Consider the following 13,634-nt stretch of genomic DNA (forward strand, 5'->3'; position numbering starts at 1 on the left):
CCGATTACACCAAACATGATCAGCTGAGTCTTTGGTTTGCAGTACCAGCGGTACGAGTGTGGCGGGGAGACTCCCGTCACCTTGGACAGGTCGTTCAAGAGCCTGGCCAGCCCGGCGCTCTTCACACCCACGACAACGGGAGTCAGACACACGCTTACCGACAAGAGCATGAAGCCGGTCACGTAGGCGATGGTGCCCACATCCAGCGAAAAGTCTCTGAGTACATACTCCTCAAAGCTCATGCAGATCCACGCTACCTGTGCAAGGAATGGAAAGAGTGACCACAGGCATAGCGGGAGACTAAATGTGGGCAGGTCACTCGTGGCGGACATCCTGAAGGGGAAGCAGCCGTGCACCTGCATGGCGGCCACCACCACGCGCCACGGGAACAGCGTGGAGGAGGTGTCCGGCGGCAGCATCTTGGCGGGGTGAAGGGGCTTCCGACCCCGTGCCGCTGTCCTGCCTTGTTGATCTATATAGCGCGGGCAGAGGAGCGTCTGCTGGGGACGTCTTGAGGAGTGAGTCGGTGTCTGGCTTCGTTGAGTCACCAGCGCAGAGGTCGCCGCCAGTGGACTGAGTGACGGCCGTTGAGTATCAAACTGCTGGCAACAACCTCTTGCTCTACCTCGTGTTTATCTTACATGAATCAATTATAATTGATTCATGTAAGATAAACAATAAGTGGAAGGCCGGGCGGCTAAATATACGCCCGGCCTTCCACCTGTGTGCCTCAAGAAATATTAAACCCAGCATTACACTTTAGAAGGGCGGCCAGACGTAGTTTGGTCTTTGTTATCTGATGAACGGTGATCAGTGCTGCTCCCTGGCAGCTTACAATAATCCTTATCTGTTGAGTGGATGGCCTGTGACAGGATAAGTTTGATCTCTTTGCCGCCCGACTGACTTAACTGTCAGATGAAGACTACGGCTCCACGTCAGTTGTAAGTCATTGTCTTGCATGAAGTTTGTAGCAAACGGTTTATCCCTCTATTGGTGACTGACGGTTGCTCTCCACTGCTTCCAAGATATCTTCCGCTCATCGCTGAGTGCCTCGCGCCTCCCTCGAGTGTGTTGTCGTGTCAGAGTGGAGACTCCAGGAAGTGGACTCAAACATCACTATATAACATAATTATACACGTTGAAATATATTGCAACTGTTGTTGCATTACAAGACCTCTCCTTAAAGCTATATTTTGTCAACGTTTTATGGTGAAAACTCTTCTTTAGCTTTCAACGTAACGTGATAGGGGGAGGTCTGTCTGGTTGACTAACGCAGGGCACTCCACCACTCCTAGGTGTATCCTGTTCTCTCTTATCCTGATTTATCCTTCTCTTCACCGGACGAGCCAAACCCCGAGGAAGGGTTGGTGCCTCCTCAGGCTTAGTTATGTACATGTTTGCCGTGTCCAGCGCAGCACGACCGACTCATCTAAAACACCGACACCTCTTTCAACTTAATATTTACCGAAGTAAAAATTTAAAGTTTGACATTCGATGAATATATTTTCACTTGGGTTTAAGGACAGATGTTATAAGACTGGAATTTTACTTTATTATTATTAGTAACATTATTATAATTATTATTAGTACTAGATGTCGTAGTAGTAGCAGTAGTAGTAGCAGTAGTAGTAGTAGTAGTAGTAGTAGTAGTAGTCGTATTATTATTATTATTATTATTATTATTATTATTGTTATTATTATTATTATTATTAGTATTAGTAGTAGTAGTAGTAAAAGTATCTAGTAGTAGTAGTAGTAGTAGTAGTAGTAGTAGTAGTAGTAGTAGTAGTTGTAGTAAAAGTATCTTGTAGTAGTAGTAGTAAAAGTATCTAGTAGTAGTAGTAGTAGTAGTAGTAGTTGTAGTAAAAGTATCTTGTAGTAGTAGTAGTAGTAAAAGTATCTAGTAGTAGTAGTAGTAGTAGTAGTTGTAGTCTTTTTATACTTTTATTCCACAAGAGCCGCTAACCATCAACCTTCGTCCGCCCTCAAGTAGCTATCATGGCCCTCACAAAATCTGGTCCACCCGAATATGACGCGTCCACACTGGCCGAGCGCACGTCTGACTAAACGGCCCTTCACTGAGATGTGCAGTGACAGACGGGCTGGCCTACCATTGCATTATGTAGCACGTGAGCCTCTTTATCGTTTCACAGCTCATTGTCGCAGAATCACCATAAAACCAATTTGCATTAGTCACCCATGAATGTCTCGAACGTGGACCCGTTTACTGTGCTGGATCGGAGGAGTTGCTTGGAGAGGAGGCGGGGTAGGTAACGTCGATCGTGGTGCCTCCCACTTGAAAGATGATCACCACGTAGGTCAGCACTGTGTTGAAGAGCTGCAAGGGAGAGGAACGGGTGAGAGAGAGAGAGAGAGAGAGAGAGAGAGAGTTAAAACACGATATGCCCAAAACTATAACAAAGAGCCTGCCCCAATGAAGGGAAACCGAATAAGAGGCCAAAAGACAGGTCAATGTCGGGAGAAGAGGTCTCTTGACGCTCGTCTCTTGAAAGAGGTCGAGTCGTAGGCAGGAGGAAATGCAGACAAAGGAAGGCTGATCCAAAGTGTACCAGAGGAGGGGATATAATGATGGAGATGCTGATTAACTCCTGCATAAAAGGTTTGGACAGTATAGGGGTTAGCGAAAGTAGAAAGGGGAATGCGGCGAGGAGGGGGGATTCATGCAGTTAGCAAGTTCAGAAGAGCAGTCGGCATGAAAGCGTCGGCAAAAGATAGAAAGAGATGCAACTCTTCTGCGGATTTTAAGGGGTAGGAGACTGTCAGTAAGTGGAAGGGAGTTGATGAGACGAAAAGCCTTAGACTCCGCTCTGTCCAAGAGAGCTGTGTGTGGACCCCCCCCCCCCCTTCCCACATGAGATGCATACTCCCTACGAGGGCGGACAAGGCCATTGTATATGGGCAGCATCTGTGCGGGGGAAAAGACCTGCTGGAGAAGACACGGAACGCCCAACCTCGAGGAAGTTGAAATAGTAAGAGAGGAGATGTGCAGTTACCAGTTCAGATTTGAGTTAAGGATAGACCGAGGATATTTAGTACAGAAGAAGGTACCACCGGAGTGTTGTCGTAGAATAGGGGATAGGGTTTGGAAGCTTGTGTCGAGTTCATAAGTGGAGAAAGTGAATTTTTGCGACGTTAAAAGTCACCCGGTTCATCCTACATCAGTCCGAAATAATAGTAAGGTCTGAGGTTAAGCTTTCTGGTGTTTTATATTTCTTGTTGGGAAGTTTTCTGTTGAAAGACGTTGACTTCTGCAGAGTAGAACCATCAGCGTACGAGTGGATAGGATAGTTTGTTATGGAAGGAAGATCATTGATGAACAACAGAAAGAGAGTGGTAGATAGGACAGAGCTCTGTAGGATACCACTGTTGATGAGTTTAGGGGAAGAACAGTGACCGTCTACTACAGCAGAGACAGAACGACCGGAGGTGAAACTGGAGTTAAAAGTACAGGGGAAGGGATAGAATCCGTAGGAAGGTAGTTTAGAAAGCAAAGATTAGTGCTAGACTCTATCGTAAGCTTTCGAGATATCAAGGACAACAGCGCAAGTTTGATCTAAACTATGAAATTTACAGTAAATAAATGGCGTGTGTGTAGAGCGAGGAAAACAGCGGTACTCACCCCGAGGAAGGAGGCGTAGTCCAGGCGGTACCAGCCACACATGTCGAAGGCCAGGTGGTGCGACAGCCGCCCCATCAGCTGGTGCACCTGCCGGACAGACGAGTCACCCCGCCACTCGTGCACTCACCCCGACTCACGCATTCATCGCTCACTTACTGATATTCATACCTAACAACTCATGCGTCTTTGTGTCAAAACTTTGGATTCAAAAGAAAGGAGACGAAGTGTAAAATGCTGTGAACATGATTGAGCTGTTATCGCTGTTATTTTATATTATTATTATTATTATTATTATTATTATTATTATTATTATTATTATTATTATTATTATTATTATTATTGTTGTGATTATTTTCACTTTACTATTATCTGCAATTTAATGATACTGTTGATGATTATTGTATTGTCAAAATGGTGTTAGTAGTGTTGGTAGTAGTGGCAGTAGTAGTAATAGTAGTAGTATAGTAAACACAATCGTGATACTAATTATTATATTTATTGTTACTATTTTTTATTAGTGATAATCATTATATTATTATTTTCTTTATCATTATTATTATTATTATTGTAATTGCTATCCAGTCAATAGGGTCAGGGTGCGCGATGTTTATATAATCGTTATCAAGTGTCGACTAATGTTTACTTTGTGTAATGTTCAGACCGTCCGCTGGCCGCGCGCTGTGTTTGCCCAGGGCGGCGCCGCTCCCGAGGGAGGAGACGGCCGGAGAACCCAGCCAGAAATTAAGAACATGACACACCCAGCTACCAGGAACGTCAACACGACATTATTTTTTGCTTCTTTGAGGTGACACTTAGATTTTTTTTTTTTTAAGCTCGGTAGAGTTGTTGCTTGTGTGTGTCTGAATTTGGCTCGCACCGAAACAAGGCAGATTTTTTTTTGCTGCTGCGGCCATACCAATTTATTTTATTCAAGGACAAAGATGACCTCCTAAGTTTCATCACAGCATGATGGTGTCAGGCAGTTCCATAGTGGGGCAAGCGTCTCAATTTTGAATTATATTTCCCCTTTCTTTTTATCGTTTTCCAGTCTTCTTTGTCTCCTGCAGTAGTCTGCTGGTGTGTGCACGTGACGCTGGCCAGCCAGACGCTGAGCCTTGCGGGTCACACAGGCGGCAGGAACAGGCTTGCACACCCTCGCTGCCGTATTAACAGTTCCAGGGTTGTCAAAATGTTTGGGGCATTTTCACCTTGAACACACGAGTAGCTGCCTTACCCTTGAATACGTATACTGTTCCATCAAGTGTGGCTGCACCATGCCGTCACGGCTTAAATATACATGATTTCAAGGCCACCATGTACTTTTCTCTGCACGGCTGCGTCACCACACAACACAAAACACAGAGATGCACACAAACCTTTATGTTGAAACTGAGAATATGACTTTTGACCGCCAGGTCTCTCAGTAGTCCTTCAGCCGTGCTGGCCTGAAATGAAACAAAGTTTGTGAAATTATTGTTAAACTATCAAAATGTTCAATCGACAACAAACAAGACGAAGTGTTGGAATCATTCTCGGCCACCACATGACAGACTGCACCCACCTGCTTGACGAAGGCCTGTCCCACGTGGCAGAGCCTGGCCATGCTGTAGTAAGCCAGGCACAGAAAGATAACCGTGCTGCCGCCCATAAACATGCCCCTGAGAAGGGCGTAGGGGATGGCGACGCCCACCAGGACGGCCACCAGCAGCTTCATGGTGACCACCGGGAAGAAGCAGCGCGCCGCGGCCTCCCTCTGCAGCTCCACCTGTGGGGAAGGGATTCACGTCGTGGCGGTGTGCATGGACCTGCAGGCTAAGGAGACTGTGCGAGTCCTGACAGTGATGAAACACTAACTGTTGGTGTTGTTCAGTGCCCGGCGCAGTGCTCTCGCTCCGTACCTCCCGGATGACGACGTCGAGGTCACGCAGCTTCAGCATCGCCGCCTCCAGGTCGCTCTCACTCTTGAAGGATCCGTCGCTGGCGAGGACCATGGAGAGCGTGGCCACCGTGGCCTCCGTGGCGGTCACCAGGCGGCGGCCCAGGAGGCCGCACACCATAGAGAACACCTCGTCGGGTAAAAAGAAGTCCATGGTGAAGAGAATGGCGGCAATGAAGATGAATACAACATGTGCTGCGGTTGTAAAACCTAGCTGGACGGTGGCGTATAATGACAGGATCATATTCCCGATTACACCAAACATGATCAGCTGAGTCTTTGGTTTGCAGTACCAGCGGTACGAGTGTGGCGGGGAGACTCCCGTCACCTTGGACAGGTCGTTCAAGAGCCTGGCCAGCCCGGCGCTCCGCACAGCCACGGTAACGGGAGTCAGACACACGCTTACCGACAAGAGCATGACACCGGTCACGTAGGCGATGGTGCCCACATCCAGCGAAAAGTCTCTGAGTACATACTCCTCAAAGCTCATGCAGATCCACGCTACCCGTGCAAGGAATGGAAAGAGTGACCACAGGCATAGCGGGAGACTAAATGTGGGCAGGTCACTCGTGGCGGACATCCTGAAGGGGAAGCAGCCGTGCACCTGCATGGCGGCCACCACCACGCGCCACGGGAACAGCGTGGAGGAGGTGTCCGGCGGCAGCATCTTGGCGAGGTGAGGGGGCTTCCGACCCCTTGCCGCTGTCCTGCCTTGTTGATCTATATAGCCCGGGCAGAGGAGCGTCTGCTGGGGACGTCTTGAGGAGTGAGTCGGTGTCTGGCTTCGTTGAGTCACCAGCGCAGAGGTCGCCGCCAGTGGACTGAGTGACGGCCGTTGAGTATCAAACTGCTGGCAACAACCTCTTGCTCTACCTCGTGTTTATCTTACATGAATCAATTATAATTGATTCATGTAAGATAAACAATAAGTGGAAGGCCGGGCGGATAATTATCCGCCCGGCCTTCCACCTGTGTGCCTCAAGAAATATTAAACCCAGCATTACACTTTAGAAGGGCGGCCAGACGTAGTTTGGTCTTTGTTATCTGATGAACGGTGATCAGTGCTGCTCCCTGGCAGCTTACAATAATCCTTATCTGTTGAGTGGATGGCCTGTGACAGGATAAGTTTGATCTCTTTGCCGCCCCACTGACTTAACTGTCATATGAAGACTACGGCTCCACGTCAGTTGTAAGTCATTGTCTTGCATGAAGTTTGTAGCAAACGGTTTATCCCTCTATTGGTGACTGACGGTTGCTCTCCACTGCTTCCAAGATATCTTCCGCTCATCGCTGAGTGCCTCGCGCCTCCCTCGAGTGTGTTGTCGTGTCAGAGTGGAGACTCCAGGAAGTGGACTCAAACATCACTATATAACATATACACGTTGAAATATATTGCAACTGTTGTTGCATTACAAGACCTCTCCTTAAAGCTATATTTTGTCAACGTTTTATGGTGAAAACTCTTCTTTAGCTTTCAACGTAACGTGATAGGGGAAGGTCTGTCTGGTTGACTAACGCAGGGCACTCCACCACTCCTAGGTGTATCCTGTTCTCTCTTATCCTGATTTATCCTTCTCTTCACCGGACGAGCCAAACCCCGAGGAAGGGTTGGTGCCTCCTCAGGCTTAGTTATGTACATGTTTGCCGTGTCCAGCGCAGCACGACCGACTCATCTAAAACACCGACACCTCTTTCAACTTAATATTTACCGAAGTAAAAATTTAAAGTTTGACATTCGATGAATATATTTTCACTTGGGTTTAAGGACAGATGTTATAAGACTGGAATTTTACTTTATTATTATTAGTAACATTATTATAATTATTATTAGTACTAGATGTCGTAGTAGTAGCAGTAGTAGTAGCAGTAGTAGTAGTAGCAGTAGTAGTAGCAGTAGTAGTAGTAGTAGTCGTATTATTATTATTATTATTATTATTATTATTATTATTATTATTATTATTATTATTATTATTATTATTATTATTATTATTATTAGTAGTAGTAGTAGTAGTAGTAGTAGTAAAAGTATCTAGTAGTGGTAGTAGTAGTAGTAGTAGTTGTAGTAAAAGTATCTTGTAGTAGTAGTAGTAGTAGTAGTAGTAGTAGTAGTAGTAGTTGTAGTAGTAGTAGTAGTAGTAGTAGTAGTAGTAGTTGTAGTAAAAGTATCTTGTAGTAGTAGTAGTAAAAGTATCTAGTAGTAGTAGTAGTAGTAGTAGTAGTAGTAGTAGTAGTAGTAGTAGTAAAAGTATCTTGTAGTAGTAGTAGTAAAAGTATCTAGTAGTAGTAGTAGTAGTAGTAGTAGTAGTAGTAGTAGTAGTAGTAGTAGTAGTAAAAGTATCTTGTAGTAGTAGTAGTAAAAGTATCTAGTAGTAGTAGTAGTAGTAGTAGTAGTAGTTGTAGTCTTTTTATACTTTTATTCCACAAGAGCCGCTAACCATCAACCTTCGTCCGCCCTCAAGTAGCTATCATGGCCCTCACAAAATCTGGTCCACCCGAATATGACGCGTCCACACTGGCCGAGCGCTCGTCTGACTAAACGGCCCTTCACTGAGATGTGCAGTGACAGACGGGCTGGCCTACCATTGCATTATGTAGCACGTGAGCCTCTTTATCGTTTCACAGCTCATTGTCGCAGAATCACCATAAAACCCATGAATGTCTCGAACGTGGACCCGTTTACTGTGCTGGATCGGAGGAGTTGCTTGGAGAGGAGGCGGGGTAGGCAACGTCGATCGTGGTGTCTCCCACTTGAAAGATGATCACCACGTAGGTCAGCACTGTGTTGAAGAGCTGCAAGGGAGAGGAACGGGTGAGAGAGAGAGAGAGAGAGAGAGTTAAAACACGATATGCCCAAAACTATAACAAAGAGCCTGCCCCAATGAAGGGAAACCGAATAAGAGGCCAAAAGACAGGTCAATGTCGGGAGAAGAGGTCTCTTGACGCTCGTCTCTTGAAAGAGGTCGAGTCGTAGGCAGGAGGAAATGCAGACAAAGGAAGGCTGATCCAAAGTGTACCAGAGGAAGGGATAAAATGATGGAGATGCTGATTAACTCCTGCATAAAGGGTTTGGACAGTATAGGGGTTAGCGAAAGTAGAAAGGGGAATGCGGCGAGGAGGGGGGATTCATGCAGTTAGCAAGTTCAGAAGAGCAGTCGGCATGAAAGCGTCGGCAAAAGATAGAAAGAGATGCAACTCTTCTGCGGATTTTAAGGGGTAGGAGACTGTCAGTAAGTGGAAGGGAGTTGATGAGACGAAAAGCCTTAGACTCCGCTCTGTCCAAGAGAGCTGTGTGTGGACCCCCCCCCCCCCTTCCCACATGAGATGCATACTCCCTACGAGGGCGGACAAGGCCATTGTATATGGGCAGCATCTGTGCGGGGGAAAAGACCTGCTGGAGAAGACACGGAACGCCCAACCTCGAGGAAGTTGAAATAGTAAGAGAGGAGATGTGCAGTTACCAGTTCAGATTTGAGTTAAGGATAGACCGAGGATATTTAGTACAGAAGAAGGTACCACCGGAGTGTTGTCGTAGAATAGGGGATAGGGTTTGGAAGCTTGTGTCGAGTTCATAAGTGGAGAAAGTGAATTTTGCGACGTTAAAAGTCACCCGGTTCATCCTACATCAGTCCGAAATAATAGTAAGGTCTGAGGTTAAGCTTTCTGGTGTTTTATATTTCTTGTTGGGAAGTTTTCTGTTGAAAGACGTTGACTTCTGCAGAGTAGAACCATCAGCGTACGAGTGGATAGGATAGTTTGTTATGGAAGGAAGATCATTGATGAACAACAGAAAGAGAGTGGTAGATAGGACAGAGCTCTGTAGGATACCACTGTTGATGAGTTTAGGGGAAGAACAGTGACCGTCTACTACAGCAGAGACAGAACGACCGGAGGTGAAACTGGAGTTAAAAGTACAGGGGAAGGGATAGAATCCGTAGGAAGGTAGTTTAGAAAGCAAAGATTAGTGCTAGACTCTATCGTAAGCTTTCGAGATATCAAGGACAACAGCGCAAGTTTGATCTAAACTATGAAATTTACAGTAAATAAATGCCGTGTGTGTAGAGCGAGGAAAACAGCGGTACTCACCCCGAGGAAGGAGGCGTAGTCCAGGCGGTACCAGCCACACATGTCGAAGGCCAGGTGGTGCGACAGCCGCCCCATCAGCTGGTGCACCTGCCGGACAGACCCGAGTCACCCCGCCACTCGTGCACTCACCCCCGACTCACGCATTCATCGCTCACTTACTGATATTCATACCTAACAACTCATGCGTCTTTGTGTCAAAACTTTGGATTCGTGCAAAGAAAGGAGACGAAGTGTAAAATGCTGTGAACATGATTGGAGCTGTTATCGCTGTTATTTTATATTATTATTATTATTATTATTATTATTATTATTATTATTATTATTATTATTATTATTATTATTATTATTATTATTATTATTATTATTATTATTGTTGTGATTATTTTCACTTTACTATTATCTGCAATTTAATGATACTGTTGATGATTATTGTATTGTCAAAAATGGTGTTAGTAGTGTTGGTAGTAGTGGCAGTAGTAGTAATAGTAGTAGTATAGTAAACACAATCGTGATACTAATTATTATATTTATTGTTACTATTTTTTATTAGTGATAATCATTATATTATTATTTTCTTTATCATTATTATTATTATTATTGTAATTGCTATCCAGTCAATAGGGTCAGGGTGCGCGATGTTTATATAATCGTTATCAAGTGTCGACTAATGTTTACTTTGTGTAATGTTCAGACCGTCCGCTGGCCGCGCGCTGTGTTTGCCCAGGGCGGCGCCGCTCCCGAGGGAGGAGACGGCCGGAGAACCCAGCCAGAAATTAAGAACATGACACACCCAGCTACCAGGAACGTCAACACGACATTATTTTTTGCTTCTTTGAGGTGACACTTAGATTTTTTTTTTTTTAAGCTCGGTAGAGTTGTTGCTTGTGTGTGTCTGAATTTGGCTCGCACCGAAACAAGGCAGATTTTTTTTTGCTGCTGCGGCCATACCAATTTATTTTATTCAAGGACAAAGATGACCTCCTAAGTTTCATCACAGCATGATGGTGTCAGGCAGTTCCATAGTGGGGCAAGCGTCTCAATTTTGAATTATATTTCCCCTTTCTTTTTATCGTTTTCCAGTCTTCTTTGCCTCCTGCAGTAGTCTGCTGGTGTGTGCACGTGACGCTGGCCAGCCAGACGCTGAGCCTTGCGGGTCACACAGGCGGCAGGAACAGGCTTGCACACCCTCGCTGCCGTATTAACAGTTCCAGGGTTGTCAAAATGTTTGGGGCATTTTCACCTTGAACACACGAGTAGCTGCCTTACCCTTGAATACGCACTCTTCCATCAAGTGTGGCTGCACCATGCCGTCACGGCTTAAATATACATGATTTCAAGGCCACCATGTACTTTTCTCTGCACGGCTGCGTCACCACACAACACAAAACACAGAGATGCACACAAACCTTTACGTTGAAACTGAGAATGTGACTTTTGACCGCCAGGTCTCTCAGTAGTCCTTCAGCCGTGCTGGCCTGAAACAAGACAGAGTTTTTGGAAGTATTGTTAATCTCTCAAAATGTTCAATTGAAAACAATGAAGTGTTTGATGCGATCTCGACCACCACATGACGGACTGCACCCACCTGGCTAACGAAGGCCTGTCCCACGCGGCAGAACCTGGCCATGCTGTAGTAAGCCAGGCACAGAATGATGACCGTGCTGCCGTCTATAAAGATGCCCCTGAGAAGGGCGTAGGGGCAGGCGACGCCCACCAGGACGGCCACCAGCAGCTTCATGGTGACCACCGGGAAGAAGCAGCGCGCCGCGGCCTCCCTCTGCAGCTCCACCTGTGGGGAAGGGATTCACGTCGTGGCGGTGTGCATGGACCTGCAGGCTAAGGAGACTGTGCGAGTCCTGACAGTGATGAAACACTAACTGTTGGTGTTGTTCAGTGCCCGGCGCAGTGCTCTCGCTCCGTACCTCCCGGATGACGACGTCGAGGTCACGCAGCCTCAGCATCGCCGCCTCCAGGTCGCCCTCACTCTTGAAGGATCCGTCGCTGGCGAGGACCATGGAGAGCGTGGCCACCGTGGCCTCCGTGGCGGTCACCAGGCGGCGGCCCAGGAGGCCGCACACCATAGAGAACACCTCGTCGGGTAAAAGGAAGTCCAAGGCGTAGAGAAGGGCCAAAGGCAAGAGGATGACACAGTATGCTGGAGTTGTAAAAGCCATCTGGAGGGTGCTGTAACACGAAGAGATTATGGATGCTACTCCACAAAACATGATCAGCTGAGTCTTTGGTTTGCAGTACCATCGGTACGTGTGTGGCGGGGAGACTCCCGTCACCTTGGACAGGTCGTGCAGGAGCCTGGCCAGCCCGGCGCTCCGCACACCCACGACAACGGGAGTCAGGCACAGGCTTACCCCCAGTAGCGTGCCGATGATCACGTAGGTAATGGTGCCCACATCCAGCGAAAAGTATTTTAGTGCATACTCATCATAAGTCATGGTGATCGCTGCTGCCTGTACAAGGAATGCAAAGAGGGACCACAGGCATAGCGGCAGACTAAATGTGGGCAGGTCACTCGTGGCGGACATCCTGAAGGGGAAGCAGCCGTGCACCTGCATGGCGGCCACCACCACGCGCCACGGGAACAGCGTGGAGGAGGTGTCCGGCGGCAGCATCTTGGCGGGGTGAAGGGGCTTCCGACCCCGTGCCTCTGTCCTGCCTTGTTGATCTATATAGCGCGGGCAGAGGAGCGTCTTCCTGGGACAGCGTGAGGAGTGAGTCGGTGCCTGCCTGTGTCGAGTCAGCAGCGTAGAGGGCGCCGCCAGAGTGGAGTGGAGCGGTGAGCTGCTGGCAATTACCTCTCGCTGCCTCCTGTTTATCTTACACAAATCAATGAGTCGCCCGGCCTCCCACCTGTGTGTCTCGAGAATTACTGAACCCATTATTACAATGTAGAAGGGCGGGGCTTGGCGTATTCCGGTCTTTATCATCTGATGAACGGTGATCAGTCCTTCAAAAAATGAGATAGAAGGGAAAAAATGGGTATATTAGGGCAGGAGAAAGTGGGGAAAAGAAAGACGGTAGAATCAATGAGAGCGGAGGTGAAAAGGCTGGGTACGAGGAGGGAGGGAGGGAGGGGGCGTTAGTAGGGGCACAGGGCGGGGCATGAGGGTGGTGTGCGTCGCGGCCCGTCAGTCACGTAACGCCGGGACGCAACGACCCCGGGCACGAGTCAGCCTCACCCGGGGGAGCTCATTAGCGGCCAGGTAAAGCGTCTGCGCCGGCCACAGGTATGCTGACCCCGACACTGCGGCCCCGGGGGAGAGGAGGGCGGACGGGGGAAGGGGAGGGGGAGGGAGGCAGGCTAGAAAGAGGGAAAGAGAGTAGAGTGGATGAAATGGGAGAGTAGGGGAGGTAAGGTAAGGGGAAAGGGAGGGGAAGGGAAGCAGGTTAGAAGAGGGAAAGAGAGTTTTAGTGGGAGAGAAGGGATAGGAAGGAAAGGTAAGGAAGGGGAGTGGTTGGGTGGTGTGCTGATGGGAGGAGAGGGGAGAGAAGGAATGGGATGAGATGGGATGGAAAAGGATGGAAGGGAACGGAAGGGGAAGGGAGATGAGGGGAGGAGTGGAAAGGAAAGGGAGAAGAGGATTGAGAGGAAGGAGAGGGAAGGGAAGAGGACGATAGAGTGAAGTGGAAGAAAGGAAGCAGATTCGTGAGAAGGAAGAGTGTGAATTAGAGGTTAAAATTAATATAAAAGCGTAACTAAAAAGAAGAAAGGAAGAAGATAAATGAGAAAGTATATCTCATTCTGCATTCACCGACTTACAACATTTTCTGGACAATTATTTATTTTCTTAATTTTCTTCATATTAAAAAAAAATAAGGTAAAGTTAATATTCTCTATACCTTGAATAGCGTCATTTTTCGAGGACTTATTGCGAAGGATTATCATAAATACTGTTTTATTATTATTATTATTATTATTATTATTATTATTATTATTATTATTATTATTATTATTATTAT

General features: G+C 47.0%; 3 protein-coding genes across 4 annotated transcripts in view; all 3 read right to left on the reverse strand.

Annotated features, from left to right (window-relative positions):
• LOC126988221 (uncharacterized) overlaps positions 1-674 on the reverse strand; it is a 2,220-nt gene extending 1,546 nt beyond the window's left edge. The window contains exon 1 of the mRNA XM_050846236.1: positions 1-674. This exon is cut by the window's left edge and continues 623 nt beyond it. Within this exon, the coding sequence (XP_050702193.1) occupies positions 1-419 (419 nt within the window). The 5' untranslated portion in view covers positions 420-674.
• LOC126988220 (uncharacterized) overlaps positions 1-12,706 on the reverse strand; it is a 55,554-nt gene extending 42,848 nt beyond the window's left edge. For both annotated transcript variants that reach the window (XM_050846234.1, XM_050846233.1), the window contains exon 1: positions 11,582-12,706. In XM_050846234.1, the coding sequence (XP_050702191.1) occupies positions 11,582-12,601 (1,020 nt within the window). In that variant the 5' untranslated portion in view covers positions 12,602-12,706. The remainder of the gene's footprint in view (positions 1-11,581) is intronic.
• Positions 10,955-11,582, reverse strand: LOC126988222 (uncharacterized). The gene is made up of 2 exons (XM_050846237.1): positions 11,245-11,582; positions 10,955-11,134 (listed from the first exon to the last, which is right to left on the reverse strand). The coding sequence occupies exons 1-2, from the start codon at positions 11,395-11,397 to the stop codon at positions 10,970-10,972; spliced, it is 318 nt and encodes a 105-aa protein (XP_050702194.1). The 5' UTR covers positions 11,398-11,582; the 3' UTR covers positions 10,955-10,969.
• Positions 12,707-13,634: the final 928 nt, after the last annotated feature.

Source organism: Eriocheir sinensis, chromosome 68, assembly GCF_024679095.1.
Source record: "Eriocheir sinensis breed Jianghai 21 chromosome 68, ASM2467909v1, whole genome shotgun sequence".
Lineage (NCBI taxonomy): Eukaryota > Metazoa > Arthropoda > Malacostraca > Decapoda > Varunidae > Eriocheir > Eriocheir sinensis.